Consider the following 21538-nt stretch of genomic DNA (forward strand, 5'->3'; position numbering starts at 1 on the left):
CCACACTGGCAATTGGGTGATAGGGGCTGACCATTTTGGAACCATGTATTTGCAGAATGTTTGTCCTTGAAGGCTGTTAGGTCTTTGCTAACTTCCCTCCATACCCCACCTTGTGCAAGTTTCTGGGCACAGGGCTGTGTGTCTAGGGCCCAGCTGTTCTGTCCCCTTGCCCAGAGTGCCAAAAACGTGACTGAAGGTGCTCAAGAAACTTGACTTCAAATAAATGCTTTGCAACCTCAAGTTACTTTATCAGACTTGAGGAATAAGACAGGGAAGCAATATTTCCTTTTTATTAGGGGTAAAATCACTTGGGTGCAGGCTAATTCAATCAAAACTGCTTTTCTTCCTGATTCTGCTAAGTCGTTTTGGAAAAGCATCTTAATAGTAACTTAGTTTCTATAACTTGAATATCTGGAAGTAAAGGTGTACCCAGACATCTTTTGATGGTTAGTGAAATATTATGCGTACATCCTTTAGCCTTACAAAGGGTGGTGGATAGTGTTGTGGGCAAATGAGGAGAAAGCAGAAGTCAGAAGAAGGCTGGTGACCTGTCCCCTTACAGAAAAATAAGAAATACGATGTCTACCTCATGGGGCTTTTATTGAGCTCAAAGGAGTGCTATGTGCCAAAATTTATATACAGAAGAAAGGCATTATTTTTGTTAGCAGTGGCTTGATAATGAGAAATAGTATGTCTTAGTGTTCCCAGTTCTCCTTTAGTAGTGTATTACATAGTGTATGTTTAAACAAAGGGTATTGTATTACCTAATGAAAAAACCATAATATGTACCGTAAGTGTGTGCGCTGTTTTAAGTAGCATTAGATATTTGAGTCTAATAGCAAGGGAAACTCACAAATAATAAATGTTAAAAGCAAATTATTGAGAGCTAATTTGTGAAAATCTTAAATGTAGTTTTTAAAAAAAGAATGAAGGATCTATATATTTAAACTTCCAAACTGTGCTTTTTGAATAATTCGTTTTTATATGAGGTATAATTAACATGGACATTAAAATTGCAGCTGAGAAGTACAGATTGCTATTCACAAAATCACTTTGCAATGCCAAGCAAACAAACCAACAAACAAAAAATTAGGGACGAGATTGTAGCCAAAGATTGTTCAATTTGAAATCAGAGTGCCTGGGATTGCTTTGCTATCATAAGAGTTATTTTCTGAGTAACAGTCTTTTTTCTTTCTCTCTCTCTGCACACTCCAATATGTGTGGATTTTTCTTACTTCCTTCCATTCCCTTCTCGTCCCTTCCATCCTCTCCCCTCCCCTTCCCCTCTCTTCTTCCCTTCCTATCTATCATCTATCTTTATGTGTCATGTTTATCTTCTATCATATCAATCTAGCTTCCTCACTATCACATCTGTTGTCTATCTGTCTGTCTGTCTGTCTATCTATCTATCTATCTATATCTCTGTCTGTCCATCTATCTATCTGTTATCTGTACAAAGCAAAAAAAGTCAGCTTTAGATTTGAATTAGGATCAGACACCAAGCATCATTTAATTCTCACGTAGGTATCATAATCCGGTCTTCGGCGTGGTTAGGACTCCCAGATTTCGTTGAGAACATCTCCGATGTGAACGGAACAGACATCTGGCCTGCCACTTTCTGCGTGGGGAGTGCGGTAGGTGCGCCCACCTTTGTTCCCCTCTCCCCCCTACCTGCGTTCCTGTCACACTGCTGTCCTCAAAGGGCAGCCCCAGCAGCCCCTGGGCATCTTCTAGAAATGCAAAGGCTCAGGCCATGCCCCAGACCTACTGATCAGGAACTCTGGCTGGAGCTCAGCCAGGTCTGTGTTTTAATAAACCCTCCAGGGGATGCTGATGCACACGCAAGTGTGGCTTCTCCACCCTCAGCCCTGGAAGCACAAATGTGCGCCCTTACCCTACTTACCCTAAACGGAGCCACAAGCACACAAAAACATTATCAATTAAGTGAAGGAAATATATTGAAATATATATAATGGTAACATATAAACATTTTATGTTTAACTTACATCACACAAACATTTTATATTCAAACATATTATGTTACATATAATAATAACATATACTAAACATATTCATGGTTTATAAACCATGAAATAAATAAATATGTATAATACACATGCACACATTATGCTCTGTTCACCAAGTGGATGCTCAAGGGAGTGATGTAAAGCTTACCCAGGTGGTGCTGATTCTCTGTCCTGTAGCAGAATTGCCCGCTTCCTTCCTTCCCTTCCATGGCCTCCTGATGAAGCACCTGTCTCAGCCCACAACGGCAAGGCTTAGTGATCTTCCAACACCCTGAGCCCCCTTCCATCCCCTTCTGCTTGGAAGGACTTTCTGAGCCTTTTCTGCCTGTACTCATTCATTCCCAGAGAAAAAGCTTCTACTTCCGAGCCCCTAGAACCCTCATGCCAGTTTAAACTGCACTTCTTGGAGCCTTGTCTACTGTGCCTGCAAGTGTGCCAGAAAGTGGGTTTGTCAGTCAGGTCTAGCTGAGCAGACAGAGGACAGAGGCCACAGCCGGCCCTCAGTTCCAGAGACCGCGTCCACATGTGTGCCAGGAGCCTTCCTGTGTTGCCTGTCATCTCACGGATGGGCTGGACATCTCATACCTATCTGCGGAAGCTTTGATGCTGGGCTCTTCCTGCTTGCAGATGTGGATCCAGCTGTTGTACAGCGCCTGCTTCTGGTGGCTGTTCTGCTACGCAGTGGATGCCTACCTGGTGATATGGAGATCGGCAGGACTGAGGTATGTGCTGCCAAAATGAGCAGGGATTTCTGCCCTAGTTCCATCTCATGAGGGAAGTGTGGAGCTACCACCGAGCATTTGCAAGTGTTTTGCAGTAGGGCAGGTGCCCTCAGTCAAACTATCATCTGGCCCCTCCACCCAGAAACATCTATGACAGCTCATTTGTGTCAGAGGCCAAAGGCAGATTCAAAATATTGAGGAGTTCAAAACCTGGAAAATAAGTAATTCAAGAAATTAAATATTTGGAACTGAAGAAATACTAAAAAAGGATTGGTGCGAATATAAGCAATTTTTGATTGTATACAAAGGTCAGAGGAAAAACATTCTTCTGAGAATATATTGACACTTTATGCTAAACACGGAATTGAGACCCTGGAGTTGCAGGTGGCTGTCTGGAGGGGATCACACAGTGGCTAGTAAGTTGGGCACTGGTGGCTTTGAACTCCTGCCCAAGTGCTTGGTAGCTGTGTGACTGTTGGCAAATTGCTTAACCTCTCTGGACTTCTGTTTTCTCAGCTGTTAAATGGTACCCACCTCCTAAGGCCACTGGCAGGAGCAAGTAAACGCAGTGAAATGTGTACATGGACAGTGCCTGGCACGTAGTAGGCTCTCCGTAGGTGTCGCTGTTACTGTAGCTGGGATGTGAATGTGTGTTGAGGAAAGAGCAACACACAAGAGAACTTGTGTGACAGACGAGGTGGACGCAGAAGGGCAGGGCGAGCATCCAGGTCTTCTGGCTCCAAGTCCAGGAAGCATTTGTCCCCCACCAAGTTCATGGTCTGCTTGAATCAGGTCCCCTTTGGATGGAGCCCCTGCGTGCTTTCTATCAACAATTTTATAAAGTTCACACGTTAAAAAGTGTAAAATCCAGCAGTTTTTAGTATATTCACACTGTTATGCAACCATCACCATCATTTAGTTTTATGATGTTCTAAACATCCCCAGAAGAATCACTGTGCCAGTTACCAGTCACTCACCATTCTACCATCCTTCCAGCCTCTGGCAACCCCAAATCTACTTTCTGTCTCCCCGGATTTGCGTGTTCTGGACATTTCCTTTAAATGGAATCATAAAATATGTGACCTTGTGTGTGTGGCTTTTTAAACAGCATAGTATTTTCAAGGTTTATCCATGTTGTAGCAAGTGTCAGTACTTTATTCCTACTATGAACTGAATATTTGTGTCCCCCCAAATTTGTATGTTGAAATGGTGTTAGGAGGTAGGGCTTTTGGGGAGGTGATTAGATCAGGAAGGTGGAGTCCTTGTGAATGTGGTTAGTGCTTTTATAAACGAGAACCCAGAGAGTAGTCTTGTCCCTTCCAGTGTGTGAGGAGACAGAAAGTGTCATCTGTGATCCAGAAGGGGGCCCTCACCAGACACTGAATCTGCCAGCACCTTGATCTTGTACCTCCAGCCTCCAGAACTGTGATAAATATAACATCTGTTGTTTATAAGCCACCCAGTTTGTGGTATTTTGTTCCAGCAGCCCAAATAGGCTAAGACAATTCCTTTTTATTGCTGAATAACATTCCGGTGTATGAATATGCTATATTTTGTTTTTTCATTTATCAGTTGATGAGCATTTAGGGTGTTTCCATTGTGCTTAATATTAGGAATAATGCTTCAATGAACATTTGTATACTAGTGTTTGTGTGAACATGTTTTCATCATATACTCCTGGGTATACACCTGGGAGTGGAGTTGCTGAACCACATGGTAACTCTAGGTATAATCTTGTAAGAAACTGCTAAACTGCCTTCCAAAGTGACTGCACCATTTTGCCAGCAGTGTATGAGAGTTCCAGTTTCTCCCCAGCCTCGCTAACACTTCTTATCTGTTCATTTGTTTTAATTTTAGCTGTCCTAGAGTGTGTGAGGTGGTAACTCATTGTGGTTTTGATTTCAGCATGTGGCTAATAACGTTGATCATCTTTTTGTGTGCTTGCTGGCCATTTGCATACCTTCTTGTAGAAATGTCTATTCAACTGCTTTGCCCATTTTTAAATTGGATTATTTGTCTTTTTATTATGGAGTTGTAAGAGTCCATTATATATTCTAGATACAAGTACCTTATTAGATATGTGATCTGCAAAGTTTTTCTCCCATTCTGCATGTTGTTTTTCCACTTACTTCGTGGTATGTTTTGAAGCACAAGAGCTTTTCATTTTCATGAAGTCCAATTTAAAATTGTTTTTCTTTGGTTTATTATGCTCTTGCGGTCGTATTTAAGAAACCATTGCCTAACCCAAGGTCACAAAGATTTATACCTATGTTTTCTTATGGTTCAAACACTTCCATTCAGTCTGCATTAGTCCATTTCTGCTGCTTATAACAAAATACACAGAACTGGGCAATTTATAAAGAACACGAAATTTATTGCTTACAGTTTCTGAGCCTGGGACATCCAAAGTCCAGGGAACACATCTGGTGAGGATCTTGGTGGTGACTTCAGTGACGTGGGTATCACGTTGTGAAATAGCAGAGCAGAGAGAACAAGAGACCAACTTCCTCATTCTCTCTCCTTTTAAAGCCCTCAGAATCACACCTCTGACCACCATTACTAATCCATTCACTACTGCACGGTTCTACAATCTAATCACCTCTTCAAGGCCCCACCTTACAATTACCATAATAGGACTTCCTACTGCTTAACGGTCACAGTGGGGGTCAAGTTTCTAATACATGAAACTTGGGGGACACATTTCAAGCTTCAGTGAATTTTGGGGGGACATAATTCAATGCACTACAAAGTCTATTTAGGTCCATTTTGAGTTAAGTTTTGTGTACAAGTGAGGAATGGGTCCTTCTTTATTGTTTGCATATGGATATCGCTTTGTTCCAGCACCACTTGTTGGATAAATTCACTCTTAAAACAAATATCAGTAAACAAATAGAGATTATATGCAGATTGTAGAATATATTGGGTAGTCTAGATACAGCCCTCTTCTAAAACCATTGATGTCCCTTAGATGTGTCACATCATCATTATCTTTGATCTCTCTGGCCTGTGGTTTAGTGCTTACTTCATTTTTTATGCTTTTTCCTTCCTTTTTTTTTTTTTTTTTTAAACTTATCTACCAAACTCTTACACATCTGTATGGAACACAGATATGCCTGGCTGTGAAAATCCTCCAGAGAAGATGGTCAAAGCCAAAGGCAGCCAACCAGGTGGATCAGTGAGGATTCTTTTTGGCTGCATAAAATACATAAAATAATAGTGTCTTAAACATGATAGAACTTCTCTTTCATGCTAAAGGAGCCCAGAGGTGGGCAATCCAGGGTTCTTCTGATGGACATCAGAAACTCAGGCTTCTTTTACCACCCTGCTCCACCAGCCTATTGTTTGACTTCCATCCTCAAGGTGTCATGGCCCAGTAGAGCTCCTGGTGCCCCAGCCATCACACCTGCATTCCAAGCAGCAAGAAGGAGGAAGAGGGTGATACAGAAAGGGCCCATTTCCCCTGAGCCAGTTTTAAGCAGCATCACTGGAAGTTTCACACAACGCTACTTACATATTCTTGGCCAGAACTTAGTTTCGTGGTGCTATGATCTGAATGTCCCCTCCAAAGTTCATGTGGAACTTAATCCTCAATATGGCATTTGAGAGGTGGGGCCTTTAAAAGGTGATTGGATTGTGAGGACTGTGCCCACATGCCTGGGTTCATTCATTCATGGAGTAATGGGTTAATAGTTTAATGGGTTGTCAGGAAGTAGACTGGGGGCTTCATAAGGAGAGTGAGTGAGCATGTTAGATGCACTCTTGCCATGTGATTTCCTGCATTGCCATGGACTCTGTAGAGAGTTCCCACCCAGGAGAAGGTCCTCACCAGATATGCCCCCTGGACTTGGACTTCCCAGCCTCCAAACTGTAAGAAATACATTTCATTTCTTTATAAATTACCATGTTTCAGGTATTTTGTTATCAGCAACAGAAAACAGACTAGTACATGTGGTCACACTTAGCTGCTGGAAGAGGTAGGAAGCATAGTCTGCTAGCCAAGCATGTCACTGCTCTGTGTGACAAGTTAGTAAAGATAAAGGAGAGAATGGCTTTGGGTAGGCAACTAGCAGCATGGGAAGGCCTTGTTCCTGCAGCCCATGCAATGGTGTGTCTCCAGCCATTCCCTCAATCAGATTTGGAGGGATCAGAGCAACGACAAAATTAGAGGTCTCATAGACCACCAGTTATGGAGATAAGAAGAGCCTTGGAGTGCTGGCAGCAGCTGGAAGAAGTGCATTACTCCTGTTGTCATAGGAGGATGCATTACATCACCATGGTGGGGATGCAAGGGAGATGGGGCCAGATGGGACAGGGTGGGCACTGTCTGTACCCAGAGGACAGACAAGCCCTGAGAGACCAGGAGAGGCAATCAGGAAGCCCTCCTCACACCCAGGAGAGTGTTTGCAAATACATTTTGCAGCTCAGTGTTCAGGTAGGCAGGATGCTGGGTGCCAGAGACTAAAGGATACTGGGCAGAGCCTAGCTTCTGAGGACCCACCATCATGCAGAAGGTGCACATTCAAGGTGAGACATCCAAACATCTTGCCTCCGAGGGGCAAGAGCATGGGCAGGTTTCCAGTACTAGGATGACTGTCTGTTGTGAGTGAGGTAGGCTCTCCCATCAAAGAGGAACACGCTACACAGCAGAGAAACAAGACAGCTGCTCAGTGGCTGTGCAGACCAAGTCCTCACCCCTACCTGGTGGAAGTTGTACTTCCTGGAGCCTGGGTGTGCGGTCTCCAAGAGGATCCCCCTGGATGGTTTGAGCCACAGCTGAGAGTGTGGGATCAGAAGCCTCCGTAGCTTCTCTGTAGGAGCCAGCTTGCCTGGGGTGGGGTTCATTCTGCAGGTGGGTGTTAAGAGACCGCAGCTGGTGGGGACAGTAGTGTCCTGCTGTATTCCAGGGTAGGGGCTGCAATTTGAAAGTATGTCTGGATTAAACTCCGGACTCTCTTCTAGTCTGGTTCTGGATGGGTAAGTGGCTGTCAGAAGGAGCAATCTTGTAATTCTTGATTTTGATCTTGATGTCTTCTGCCATGGTGCTGACACCTCAAGATGCTCTTGAAGCACTTGAAACTCAGTGCTGGATGCCTAAATTATTGGTGTGGCTACCGCTGCATAACTGGGCCGCACCTGAGCCCTATCCTGCATGCCTGTTTGGGGGCAGGGAACCATTGACAGGGCTTTGGTGAGCTCCAGCCCCAGACTTGCCTGGCCTCACGCCTGCCCGCTGTCCCACCTCAGCCCACAATTGTCGTGCAGCCCAAGGGTAGGGTCTGGAATGAGAGACTGTGCACTCTTAGTGCTCCAGCCCTTTGCTGAAAGCCACTCCACTGGGTATCTGCGCCTCCTGGGCAGGACCCCGCATTGCTCAGACACACCCGACATGCTCCCAGCCCCAGGAAGGCCAAGGAAGGGCTCCTCCTGGCACTGCTTCCAATGTGGGAGGCAAAATATGTTGGAGTCGGTCCCTTATGGCCGCCCAGACAGCTAGCTACAAAATATTTCTCCTTTTGAAGCTCATTCCCCTGTGTGCAATTCCGTGTCTCTTCCCTCTCATCTCATTATAGAGGGGCATCCTATCCCACTCAGATCCCTGACTGCTCCCTTTGTCTACACAGCTTATCTTTCTGAGTTAAAATCCCAATGAGATGGGGGTCACGCTACTTTCCAGGAGTCTGGTGGAAATAGGAATGAAGGCCGGCACGTCTGATGGAGCCCTAGCCCCCCGGGGTCCCATCAGACAGAAGAGGCCAAGCGAAGGCGGTGCTGGACCAGTCAGTCAGCTCTGCCTGTGCTACGCTCCCTCTTCCCAGCTGCTTGTGCAAGGCGGTGCCTCAGATCCTGTGGGGAAACAGGGTGGGGTGTACTGAAGCACAAAGAGGAGTGATACGGACTATCCAGGAATGTTAACTATGCAGGGAATGGGGACTGGGGAGGTGGGGAAGGAAGAAAGGGAACCCCTGCTCTCGTGGATGATCTAATAACCACTGGTCTCTCGAGTCTGGACTCCTTCCTGTTTGGACTGAGCATTCAGATAGTTGCACTTGCATGTTAGGTAGAGGTGGCTTTGGGAATGAGTGGGGATAGGAGCTCCTTACTTATCAGGTGAAGCCAGCACTGATGTGGCCTTATGTCTCCCTGGGGGATGCAGGGCCCAAGGACAGGGCCCCTGGTTCATGTCCTTCTTCTGCGAAGCCTCAGATTTAGGGCAAGTTTAGCTCCAGACCCAACTGGATTCACTTCCATGTCAGAGATTCAGGCGGTAAACAGAGACCAGACAAAACCAAGAATCTTCCCTTTTATTCCCTTTCTGTCATCTCCCCCAAAACTTGGAGTCACAGCCACTGGCTGATTTCTTCCCAAAGCTACCTCCCCACTTTCTTACTGAATTTTTCTTCAGATTCTGTTTTGTTTTGTTTTTTTTGGTGGTTGGCAGGTGCAGGCATCTGAACCCTTGACCTTGGTGTTACAAGGCTGTGCTCTAACCAACTGAGCCAGCCACCCAGCCTTCATATTCTGTGTTTTGTAAACTTTAAGACTGTTCTTTATTGCAGTACTTTTTTTGAAAAAATGATGAGTCTTCCAGTGCATTCTCAATATACTTAGACAAAAGCCAACACCATCCTGTGACCCACAGGGACCTCACCACAAGTCCTCCCTCTATCCTCCTTCATTCATTCTCCCTGCTCCAGCCACACCATGCTCTCAGCTTCTAGAACCTGCCCCCATTCCTTGGCTGTGGCCCCTTCCTCTGTCTTCGAAGCCAGCAATGCTGGGTCAAGTCTTCACACTTCCATTCTCTCTCGTTCTGTGCAGTTGGTAAAGCCTCTCTGCTTTTGTGGACTCATCAGGTGACATTGGGCCCACACGAATAATCCAGGTTGATCTCTTCATCTCAAAAATCCTTAACTTCATCACATCTGCAAAGTCTCTTTTGCCATGTAACAGAACATATTCACAGGCTCTGGAGATGAGGACGTGGACGTCTTTGGGGGCCCTTATTGGGGCTATCCGAAGTGTTTGGCCACTTTCTCTTATAAACATCAGCTCACCTCTTAGATTAATCACAGCTCTGAACTTGATTTCATGTAAAATCTTCTTCACCTAAGCCAGGGCTTCTGTGGCTGCCCCCTCCCCAGCCAGAGGGGCAAGGACATTGCTTCTTATATGTCACCCTCTCAAGATTGTCACCCCATGAGAGCAGGGCTTTGTGTTGCTCTTAGTGTTTCCAGTGCCTACAGCCGGCAGAAACTTTGCTCAGTAAACACTCAGCCAGTGGACATTGAGTGAGATTCATCACTCTGACACAACTCTATGTTATTCTTTTGATTGAGATATAATTCATATACCATAACATTCACCCTTTAGAATGTAAGATTCAGTGCTGTCTACTGCATTCACAAAATATATTTACTAGTATAACTACTAACCCTAGAACATTTCCACAACCCCAGAACCCATTACCAGTCACTCTCCATCACCCCATACCCTATCCCCTGGCAACCACTAATCTACTTTCTGTCTCTATGCATTTGCCTCTTCTGGACATTTCATATAAATGGAATCATGTGATATGTGGTTTTCTGCATCTGGCTTCTTTCACTCAGCATGATGTTTTGAGGTCCATTCACATTGTTGCGTATGTCAATGCTTCATTCCTTTGAACTCAGCATTACCTTTGCACATACCTGAAGGCTGTGCATATAGGTTAAGAGTGTAGGAAGACTCTCCTATCATTGGCCCCTCTTCTCTAAATAATATACAGCCAAATGAAGTTCCTAGAGTGACCATACTGATGGTCCAGCAAATATTTCCAACCTTCCTGAGCACAAGATGACCCCATTGCTGGGGTCTCCTTAACTGTCTTCAAACTTCCTGTCTTCCTTCCTGTCCTGGAACTTCCTGTTCTAATACTTCCTGTCCTCACAATTCCTGTCCTCGAACTTCCTGTCCTTGAACTTCCTGTCATACTTCCTCTCCTTCAACTGATCTCACACTTCATGTCTGCAAACTCCCAGTCCTCAAACTTCGTGTCCCCACACTTCCTGTCCTTGAACTTCCTGTCTCATACTTCCTGTCTTCGAACTTCCTGTCCTTGAACTTCCTATCTCATATCTCTGGTAGTCCAACTGTCCTCACACTAACTGTCCTTGAACTTCCTGTCCTCAAACTGTCCTCACATTTCCTGTCTCTGCACTTCCTGTCTCATATTTCCTGTCCTCAAACTTTGCCTCACACTCCCTGTCCTCCTACATTCTGTCCTCAAATTTCCTGTCCTTACTGTCCTCAAACTCAATGGCCAGCCTCATATCATAAGTAATAGAAAGCATAACAGAATACCCGAGACTGGGTGATTTATAAAGAACTGGGGTTTATTAGGCTTATGATTCTGGGACAGCTGCATATGTCACGGGCCTCAGGCTCCTTCTACTCATGGCTGAAAGTAGCAGGCAGCTGGTGGGTACAAGCAGATCACATGGCAAGAGGAAGCAAGAGAGAGAGAGAGGAGGTGCCAGGGTCTTTTTAAGCAACGAGCTTTCATGGGAACTAATAGAGTGAGAACTCACTCATTAATCCCCCCTGCCCCAGGGAGAGCATTAATCCATTCATGATGGATCCACCCCATGACTCAATCAGCTCCCAACACTGCCACATTGGGGTCAGATTTCCATGTGAGTTTTGGTGGGGGCAAGACATCCAAACTATCATTCTGCCCCTGGCCCCCCAAAACTCATGTCACTGTCACATACAAATACAATTATTCCATCCCAGCAGTCCCAAAAGTCGTAGCTTGTTCCAGCACCAACTTCAAAGTCCAAAGTCTCATCTGAGACCAAAGGCAAAACTTCCAGCCACGAACCTGTAAAAATCAAAACCAAATTTATCTACTTCCAAGATACAATAGTGGAACAGACACTGGCTACACATTCCCATTTCAAAAGGGAGGAGTAGGCCAGAAGAAAGGAGAAACAGGCCCCAAACAAGCCCAAAGCACATCAGGATAGACATTAAGTCTTAAAGCTCCAAAATAATCTTCTTTGACTCCAAGTCCTGCATCTTGGGCACAATGGAGCATCTGGGCCCCCAAAGCACTGGGCAGCCACACTCCCAGTGCTGTGCAAGGCATAGCCCATTGAGCTGCACTGGTGCCTGCAGCTTTTCCAGGTGGGTGTTCCATGTTGCCAGTGGCCCTACAGCTCTGGGGTCCTGGTGGCAGCCCTGCTGTGTTGGCTCTCCTAGACATTTCTCTGTTGGGGGGGTCTCTGTGGGAGCTCCGATCCCACTTTCCTGCTTGGCATTGCTCTAGTAGATGGCTTCTGCAGTGGCTCCACATGTGTGGCAGGTATCTGCCTGGGCCCCCAGGCTTTTCTGTACATCCTCTGAAATTGGGGTGGAGGCTGCCATACCTCCACAGCTCTCATGTTCTGCCAGCCTGAACACTTAACATGATGTGGATGCCACCAAGTGTACTAGTCAGGGATCTCCAGGGAGACAGAATCAATAGAATACATTATAATTATATGAGAGGGATTTATTAGGAGAATTAGCTCACATGGCTATGAAGAAAAGTCCCACGATAGGCTGTCTATAAGCTACATTCCAGTAGCATGGCTCACTCCAAGTCCAAAGGCCTAAAAACCAGGGAAGCTGATGGTATTCTTGGTGTAAGTCCTGGATCCCTAAAGCTGAAGAGTCTCAAGCTCTAATGTCCACAGACAGGAGAGAAGAGTTTATCCCAGCTCCAGCAGATCAAGAGAGCTTCACCTCTTTCTTCTGTCTTTTGTTCTCTCTGGGTCCCCAGCACATTGGATGGTTCCCACCCACACTGAGGGTGGGTCTTTCCCACCCGGTCCACTCAGACTCTCATACTAATCTCTGCTGGAAACACCCTCATGGACGCACCTGAAAAGACAGTTTTACCAGGTTTCTCAGCATTCCTTCATCTAACCAAGTTGGTACCTAGAATTAACCTTCACAAAAAGGTTTCCAGCTTCTGTTCTCCAGAGGTGTTACACAAACCACACTTGGGGCTGCTTGAGGCAGGGATGCTGCAGCTGGAGCCGCTGGGATGCAGGGAGTGGGTTCCTGAGGGAAGTGGTGCCCCAGGTCTGTTCTCTGGGACACCTTGGGCCTCCTATGCCTCAGGGGTCTGTGGTGGGAGAGGTGCCCTTCCAGATTTCTAAAATGTCATCATGGCTTTTCTCCCCTTGTCTTGCCTGTTAGCACCTGGCTGCCTCACCGCCAAGCTAATGTCCTTAGCAACCAGTTTATCTGCTTCACCCTTGCGTTTTTCTCCTGCTCTCTGCTTCTCTACCACATGGCCAGGCAGCAAATTTTCTAAATCTTTATGCTCTGCTTCTCTTTTAAATTCTGGCTTTACATCATGCCTCTTCTGCCATAACTGCTGAGTTATGGTTATTGCAAGTACCATGCATCTTCCTGAATGCATTGCTGCTTAGAAATTTTTTCTGCCAAACTTTCTGGTTAACAGCTCTTAAGTCTCACCTTCCACAAAGTCCTAGAGCATGAAAACAATGCAGCCAAGTTCCTTACTATGGTGTAGCAAATATGGTATTTTGTCCAATTCCCAATAAGTTCCTCTTTTCTACCTGAGACCTCATCATCAGCATGATTTTTACTGTCCACATTTCTATCAACATTCTGGTCACAACCATTTAACCAATCCCTAAAATGTTCCAAACTTTCCCTCATCTTCTTGTCTTCTTTTAGGTCCTCCAATCTCCCCCAAACTTCGCCCATTGCCCAGTTCCAAAGGCGCTTCCACATTTTTAGCTATATGTATAGCAACACCCCACTCCTTGGTACCAATTTTCTGCATTAGTCCATTTTTTTGTTGCTGTAACAGAATACCTGAGACTGGGTAATTTATAAAGAACAGAAGTTTATTTGGTTTACAGTTCTGGGACAGCTGCATGGCCTGACGTCCACTGGCCCTGACTATAGTGGCACAGGCAGGCCATTGAGAGTTTTTTCTTTCCTGTGGCTAAGAGCAACCCAAGACTCTGAGAAGAGGGTTCGGCCCAGATCATGCTGCTAGTAATCACCAGGTGTTTTGGCCTCAGGGCATCTTCCTGGGATTAGGCTAGCAGGCTGTGGATAAGAGGGAGGCTGAGTGGGCTTGGAGGGTTGAGAGGAGCAAGGCACAGGTACCAGGACTGTGAGATATTGTCTTAGCTAATTTGGGCTGCTCTAACAAAGTACCACAGACTGGGTGGCTTATAAATAACAGACATTTATTGCTCACAGTTCTGGAGGCTAGATGTTTAAGATCAAGTTCCCAGAAGGTTTGGTGTCTGATAAGGGCACACTTCCTGGTTCACAGATGGTGCCTTCTCACTGTGTCCTCACATGGTGGAAGGGATGAGGGAGCTCTCTGGGTTCTCTTTTATAAAGGCATTAATCTCATTCATGAGGGCTCCACCCTCATGACCTCATTTCCACCCAAAGGCCCCACCTCCGAACACCATCACCTTGGGGGTTAGAATTTCAACAAAGGAATTTATGTGTGGGAGGGGACACAAACATTCAGTATATAGTAGATGGGAACTGAAAAATTTGTTCAGAGGGTACTAGAGATGGAATTGTCTATTCCACGGTTTTATTGAAAGTGGGTCCCATTTAGGTCAAGTCTCAAAATTAGCAGCCAGTCCCCTAGGCTGGCTAAAATCAAAAGTGGAAAATAGCAAGTGTTGACAAAGATATGGAGGAACTGGAATCTTTGTACATTGCTGGTGGGAATGTAAAACGGTACATTTGCTGCAGGAAGTAGTTTGGTGGTTCCTCAAAAAGTTAAACGCAGAAATACCATCTGACCCAGCAACTCCACTCCTAGATGTAGACCCAAAAGAAAAGAAAGCAAGGACTCAGAGAAACACTTGCACATGCATGTTCATAGCAGCACCGTTCGCAATAGCTAACAGTTGGAACTACATATCCAGTGACGAATGAATGAATAAACAAAATATGATATAACCGTATAGCATATTATTATTCACCAATAAAAAGGAATGAAGTTCTGACACATTGTGTCACATGGATGAACCTCAAAAATATTATGCTGGGTGAAAGAAGCCAGACACAAAAGGCCACATACTGTATGATCCCATCTATATAAAATGTCCAGAATGGGCAAATACACAGAGATGGAAAGTAGCAGGAAGCAGCAGTTGCCAGGGGTTGGGGGTGGGGGGATGGGGAGTGACTGTTTAATGGTATGGGGTCTCCTTTTGGGGGGATGAAAATGCATTGGAACTAGGCAGAGGTGGTTGCATGACATTGCAAATGTACTAAGTGCCACTGAATTGTTCACATTCAAATAGGTAATTTTATGTTACATGCATTTCACCTTAATTGAAAAAAACCAAAAAACAACAATCCACAACCTCAGTAGCAACATAAGGACACTCTCTGTAGAAGGGTTTTGCTGTGTGTGTACATCCCTGACCTTTCCAGGGCATGGAAGCAGTCTGGTGGTCTCACTGGGGACTTTTTTATCCCCCTATGCTGTTGCTGCCTGCTTTTTTCCTCTCCAGCACCATCCTGCTGTACCACATCATGGCCTGGGGCCTGGCCACCCTACTCTGCCTGGAGGGAGCTGTCATGCTTTACTACCCTTCTGTGTCCAGGTAAGCCAGCACGCCTGGCAGCCCAGGTGTTCCAACCCCAGGCCCATTCTGTGTTCTGCAGGAAATGGACATGCCCTGACCCACAGGGGTCGCCTTGCAGGTCACACCATTGTCTTGTGCCATGTGAGGCCACTCACAATCACGACCTGGAGGGCTTGCTGCAGGGCCTTGCACCCGTGATTTCCTTCCCGGCCTCTGCTTTTCTCGTTTGCGTGCTCACAGCAGGTATGCAAAGCTTTTGGTATATCCTCTCCGTATTGGTGAAGCTTCCTCATGTCCACTCTTTAATTTTTATTCTTCACGCTTCCTCTGGAGGAGCAGGTGAGTTCAACATTTTAAGCTGGTGTTCGAGATGAGAAGCAAACGGGAGCTCTGGGAGGAGCTAATTCTGTGCCTCTGCTTCCTGCGCTTTCTCCCTTTTCTTCCATCCTGCACTCTTGGCTACCCTGAACACAGATGCAGGAAGATGTGGCCACTGAAACTGTTTCAGGCATTTCTTCAAGTTTAAAATCCCATCAATGCAACCATTTACAAGGCCTCAAGGCACCTGCAAGGACATATACTCTTCCTATGGAAAACAGGTGAGCAGTACCTGTGGTTTTAGGGCTGTGTGGAGTGGGATCAGCACAGCACAGCCCTCAGGATAAATTTGGCCCTTTGCCTGATTTTGTACATAAAGTTTTATTGGAACACAGCCCATTTTTTTATGTACTGTCTATGGCTGCTTTTGCACTACAACATCAGATTAGAGTCGTTGTGACAGAGACTGTGGTATGACCCACAAAGCAGAGAATATTTACTATCTGTCCCTTTACAGAAAAAAATTGCTGGCCCACGGTGTAGATCATTTCTCCCCCTTCTTTTTCAATTTCTTTCAGCTACTCAGTTAGCGGTCTCCAAACTTGTTTTGCCTTATTAACCGTGAATACTCACAGGAGCTCCGTGTAGATCCATTCGTGTGCTCTCTTTCCTGGAGAACTTGAATAGGGCAGATACAGTGTCAGCAGCTGCTATTAGAGAACGCACTTAATTGGAAAGGGAGTTTCTGTCGCTTGCCCTCACCTGTGGGACCCTGGAGACCCCTGGCAAAGTGGAATCTGAGCCTAAGGGCGTGAATGCTGGGGGGCTCACAAGGTGCCCCGAGGTGCTGTCAGGTCTTCAGGAAGCATCTTAATCCTTAATCAGCTCTTAGTCCTCACATCTCCCTACCTAGAGCCTTCGGGTCCTTCAAGCTCGAAGCCTCACTCTCATTTGCATGTACTTTCTGTCTTGGCAGTGGAGTCACTTCTCTTGCTCCTTGTCTCCCTTTCTCCCCTTGAGCCTTTCCAGACTGCATTGCAGCCTTCATAGCTGAAGATGAAAGTGCCTATTAAAAAGGAGGTGGCAGCATGGAAATCCTTCGTATGGCAAGATGGGTATTGCATTTTTCCTGCCTGATTTTTCATATTTTCTGCCATTTTTTTTCCTTTTGGTTTGAACACTCCATGAATATTAAAAGTGCTTTGGTTTTTATCATTTCAACTTCTGTGACCACAGGGGCTGGCTGTCATCTGCTTTTCTGCCTGCCCCTTTGGTTGGGCCTGCTCCATCTTCTCTCCCCTTTGCCTTGGTTCTTTCTGCCTCTGCGCCATTTTTCTTCTCTCCTACATTATACATTTCTTAGCTGATAGTTCCTACTTGGTAACATCCACTGTGTGGCTCCCCACACATCCTACGGTGACCGGCAATGCCTATGACTCATAAGTATAAAACCTTGTCCTTTTCCCTGAAAAGAATCACAGAAACAATTGATATCCATAATCATGAGAACAAATTTCCTTTGAAATATGAAGCTCAGGTATTTTGAGTTGCTCAGGGAGAGGGACGAGATGTCATTCATGCTACTGGCTAATGTGTAGCATGTAGTAAGTGCTCAAAACCTAACTAGTTGAGTGCCTTTGTTTCTACTTGAATTTTGTGATTTTTTTCCTTGAAAAGACCCCATGTAGGGAATCCTCTACCCCAGAGTGTCTTTTCCTTAAATGCCTTACAGGTCCTCCCATTTATGAGACAGAAACATGATTGATTTCCTTATTCTCCTGCAAATTATTGCTTGTTCTCAGACATGAGGAATGAGTCAGATTTCCTTTCGGCAGGGGCAGAAGTAGATTTGTGCATTTCCCTTTTCGCCCTCACCCTCTTATCTCAGCTTCCAGATAAGTCTGCATGTTTTAGCCAAAGCTTTGCATTCAAGAAGAATGACTCAGTTTTCTTCCCTCAGGTGTGAAAGGGGTCTGGACCACACCATCCCCCACTATGTCACCAAGTACTTGCCACTGCTCCTCGTCCTTGTGGCCAACCCCATCCTGTTCCAAAAGACAGTGACGGCAGGTAAATAATAGGGAAGTTCTCCGGGTACATGGACACTGGGTAGGACCCCATGTCTGGGGCTCAGATAATGGCATGTCATCCTTCTGGAATTATCCAGGACAGTGGATCCCATTCATCATCCTCCAGAGGCATAAGCAGAATACAGTTGGATAAAGTAAACAGGTTTAAGAAATGAAAATGAGCAAGCCTGTTTAGTCATGGACCACACACATTGTTTGTCAACGTTTGTTATCTCAAGGCCAGGACAAGTTGGCCTTTCATTTCTGTGCAGGGCTCATGATGGGTCTGCCCTTGGCACGCCTTAGAGGCTCCCAGGAATGGCCTTAGGAAACTGTGGAGGTGAGGTAGGAGCAGAAGGGGAGAGAAGGGTTGCGGGGAAGGGATGCAGCAAAGACTGAGGAGTCTGGAGCCTGGTCAGTCCCATGATGCTCTTGGCTTGTGTCTTTTCTCAGATGGGCAGGAAACAGGAAATGAGCCAGATGCAATGGGAAGAACTGGATAAGAGGAGTATCGTGAGTCAGTAGAATGTTAGGGAAAGACCTCTGGGCTGGGACTGGGGATTTCCATTCCAGCCCCTACCACCTCTTCAAGGAAGGGTGACCTGGAGCAAGTGTCCAGCTTCCTCGGGCTGCTGTAGATCTCTCAAGGGCAGAATGGGCATAAGGAAGTTTGCCTTCACAGAAAGGTTGTTTGAGGATCAGCTGTTGATTTTAGAATTTTAAAACATTGTTTAAAGTACTCTACCACTAGGAGCAGGAAATTATTGTGGCTCTTTGGACCAGTCTTTTTATATCTACATTTAAATATGGTGCACTAAACAGAGGAATTTATTTTACAAAATTAAGTAAAAAGTAGTGATTTAATTAAATCAAACCAATGAAAATGACTCATAGAAAAAAGGACTGAAAAGAAATACAGTAAAACGTTAACATTGGTTGTCTCTGGGTGGAGGGACCATGGGTCATTAATTCTTCTGTAAACTTTTATACTTTCTAACTTGTCTATAAGGAGAAACTTAAAATAGTTAAGTATTTTAAAATAACAGGTGTGTATTATTTTAATAGAGAAAAATAAACCTTTAAAAATATAGTCCCTGAACTAGTAAAATCCAAATAAAACTGGAAGTTTAGTTCAGATCACTGTTAATTTCTTATTTCTGACAAATGTCCTGTGGTTGTGTAAATTGTTAACACTGGGGGGAAGCTGGGCAAAGAGTATAGGTATACATAAGCTTTCTGAGCTACCTTTGCAATTTTTAAGTCAATCTAACATTGCTTCAAAGTAAAAATTTTAAAAATATACATTCCTTAGAGTCTAGGAGGACTCCAACTTGGAAGTTGTGAGGCATGGAGGTCAGTAGCTTGCTTTGCCTCATGCTCTCTGGTTTTGATTATGGGCTCACATCTGCTCTGATTCTGCTCTCTGTACTCAGTAAACAGAAATAATGAACACTGTGTGTGGTTCGCTTCTGTTCCTCCCAGTGGCCTCTTTATTAAAAGGACGACAAGGCATTTACACGGAGAATGAGCGATGGATGGGAGCTGTGATCAAGATCCGATTTTTCAAAATAATGCTGGTTTAATTATTTGGTAACCTTTCTTCTATATATATATATATATTTTTTATTGCTTGTGGTAAGGGATATGCAAATGGTTTGCCGTTTTGCTTTTCCAAGTGTGACCTGGAAGTTCCAAAGAGAAGAGTCTTTGGAGAGGAAATCTTTGAAACAGTGGTAGGTGCCCTTTGAGGAAATACATGGAGGACAGGGGAGCAAGTCCAGAGTGTATGAATTTCTGGAAGAATATCCAAATGTACTCAAATTATATATAATGCTCTTAGAACAAGAACTCCCCGATTTAGTTTTGAAATGTCCCCGCCATATGCATCCAGTATTTCATCCCATTGCTGGGATTAACTGAAATTAAGCAGTTGATCATACTTTCTAAATCCACCCATGTGCCTCACTCGTGACACCAGAATTTCTGTATCTCACAGAGGAGCAAGGGCACATCTTCCGTGTAAAGACTCATACCTCAGTCACGAAGGGCAGAGAACAGGCTGAGCAAGTTTGCTCTTCAGTTTTCCTCATCACTGGTGTCCTACCCAAAAGGACAGGTGGATGCTTTGAAAGTAGACCTGTAGCCAGTGCAAAACAGGTGGAAATTAGAACACCCTGCACTGCAGCAAATCAACACTTTGCAGGACAGGGCAAGCCTTTGTGGTCTTAATAACTAATCTGATATTAGGAGATTTGTTTGAACACCCTCCTAGGAGAGACTTAAATTATCTCTCACTAAAAATACACTCAGCTCATCATATCAAACTACACTGACCCCCAAGAGTAACATTTTAAAGTTCCAGCATAAAATGTCAAAATAAGATTTGTTTTGGTCTACACTGAAACTTCGGGTTACTCCTCAAGCAATGAATGAATTCTGGGTTATTTGACACAGTGCTAGAACTTTATACCCTGAAGTGGCACTGAGTGTTACCATTGGAAAGATTTGCTGATCTCTGCTTTAGAGTGGGAGGAGTCATAGTTCTTAAATTAAATTCTTGGTGTGCTGGTTCCTTGTGGTTTCTTACTGCTGAAGTGGTCTTCCCTCCACCAGGAATTAGGAATTTTAGGCATTGGTAGAAATCGTTCCCTGATCTCAGCATTTAAAAGTGAATTTTGTTGCATGTTCTCTTTATCCATGGGCCATTTTCTTTCTAACAGTTGGTTGTCAAATATCATCAATGAAAGCCTTTTATTCTATCTTGAAATGCAACCAGATATCAATGGAGGCTCTTTGAAAGGTGTGAGAAGTGCAGCCAAGACCACGTGGCTTATTATGGTAGGTAGATTTAAAATTTTCAGCATGGAAAGAAAAAACACGCAGAAGTATGATGTATTGTCATATAAATATATAGTGAGTTGAATAGTTTCCTGGGCTACCTATATCTGGCCTTTGTGTGCTAAGCTACCAGGTTTCATTCATTATTGGGATCATTATTAAATGGATACAACTCTGGTAAATTAATTTGGCACAGTGCATCAAAACTGTCAGGCAGACTCACAATATCAGATCTTTTATCTTGAAGGAGTATTTCAGACCACGAAGAAGCCATAGGGATGAAGTAATTTCTAGTAGCATTATCCATAATTATAAAGCATTATAGGAAACCCAAATTTGAAAAAAAAAAGGGGCGGTGGTTATGTAAATTATAGTCTTTCATCCTGGTGGAATGTTACCCAGATTTTTTAAATGACTCTTATGAAATTTCTGATATTAAGTGGACAAGGTAGGATATGAAATTATACCAGTTACAACTACATAAACACATATGTATATAAAAATATTGGCTGGAAATACAAGAAATGATAATAGGGTGGAAGCGCCATGGGTAGACTTCTCCCCCGGTGTTTTGATTATATTACATTTACAATAAGAAAGGCATGCATGAGCTGAAGTCTCCACTGGCGGAGAGGTCCACTCTGTGCTACACAGAATTAATGCTTACATTGCTTCCGAGTTGGGAAAGATCTGATTCACAAGAACCTTAAAATGAGGACAGCACCAGTCTCCTCAGTCCCTGTGCTTTGGTTTGGAGCTAACAACCAAACACATGAAGTTTACCAAGGGAACCACACAAATGGAGGGATGTTTCCCAGACTCACCTTTGCCTGAACAACATTTGTTAAATCAAATTCTGAGTTGACAGTGCAAGGTAGAAAGCTACAGGAGAGCAAAGCACCTTAGGCAGAGGCGAGAACGTGCTTGGTTCC

General features: G+C 44.6%; 1 protein-coding gene across 1 annotated transcript in view; it reads left to right on the forward strand.

Annotated features, from left to right (window-relative positions):
• Window positions 1-21538, forward strand: part of LOC134367154 (G-protein coupled receptor 143-like) — a 238537-nt gene that overhangs the window by 547 nt on the left and 216452 nt on the right. The window contains exons 2-5 of the mRNA XM_063083802.1: window positions 1525-1634; window positions 2655-2749; window positions 15307-15399; window positions 17660-17769. Coding sequence (XP_062939872.1) covers window positions 1525-1634; window positions 2655-2749; window positions 15307-15399; window positions 17660-17769 — 408 coding nt within the window. The remainder of the gene's footprint in view (window positions 1-1524; window positions 1635-2654; window positions 2750-15306; window positions 15400-17659; window positions 17770-21538) is intronic.

Source organism: Cynocephalus volans, chromosome X (genome assembly GCF_027409185.1).
Source record: "Cynocephalus volans isolate mCynVol1 chromosome X, mCynVol1.pri, whole genome shotgun sequence".
Lineage (NCBI taxonomy): Eukaryota > Metazoa > Chordata > Mammalia > Dermoptera > Cynocephalidae > Cynocephalus > Cynocephalus volans.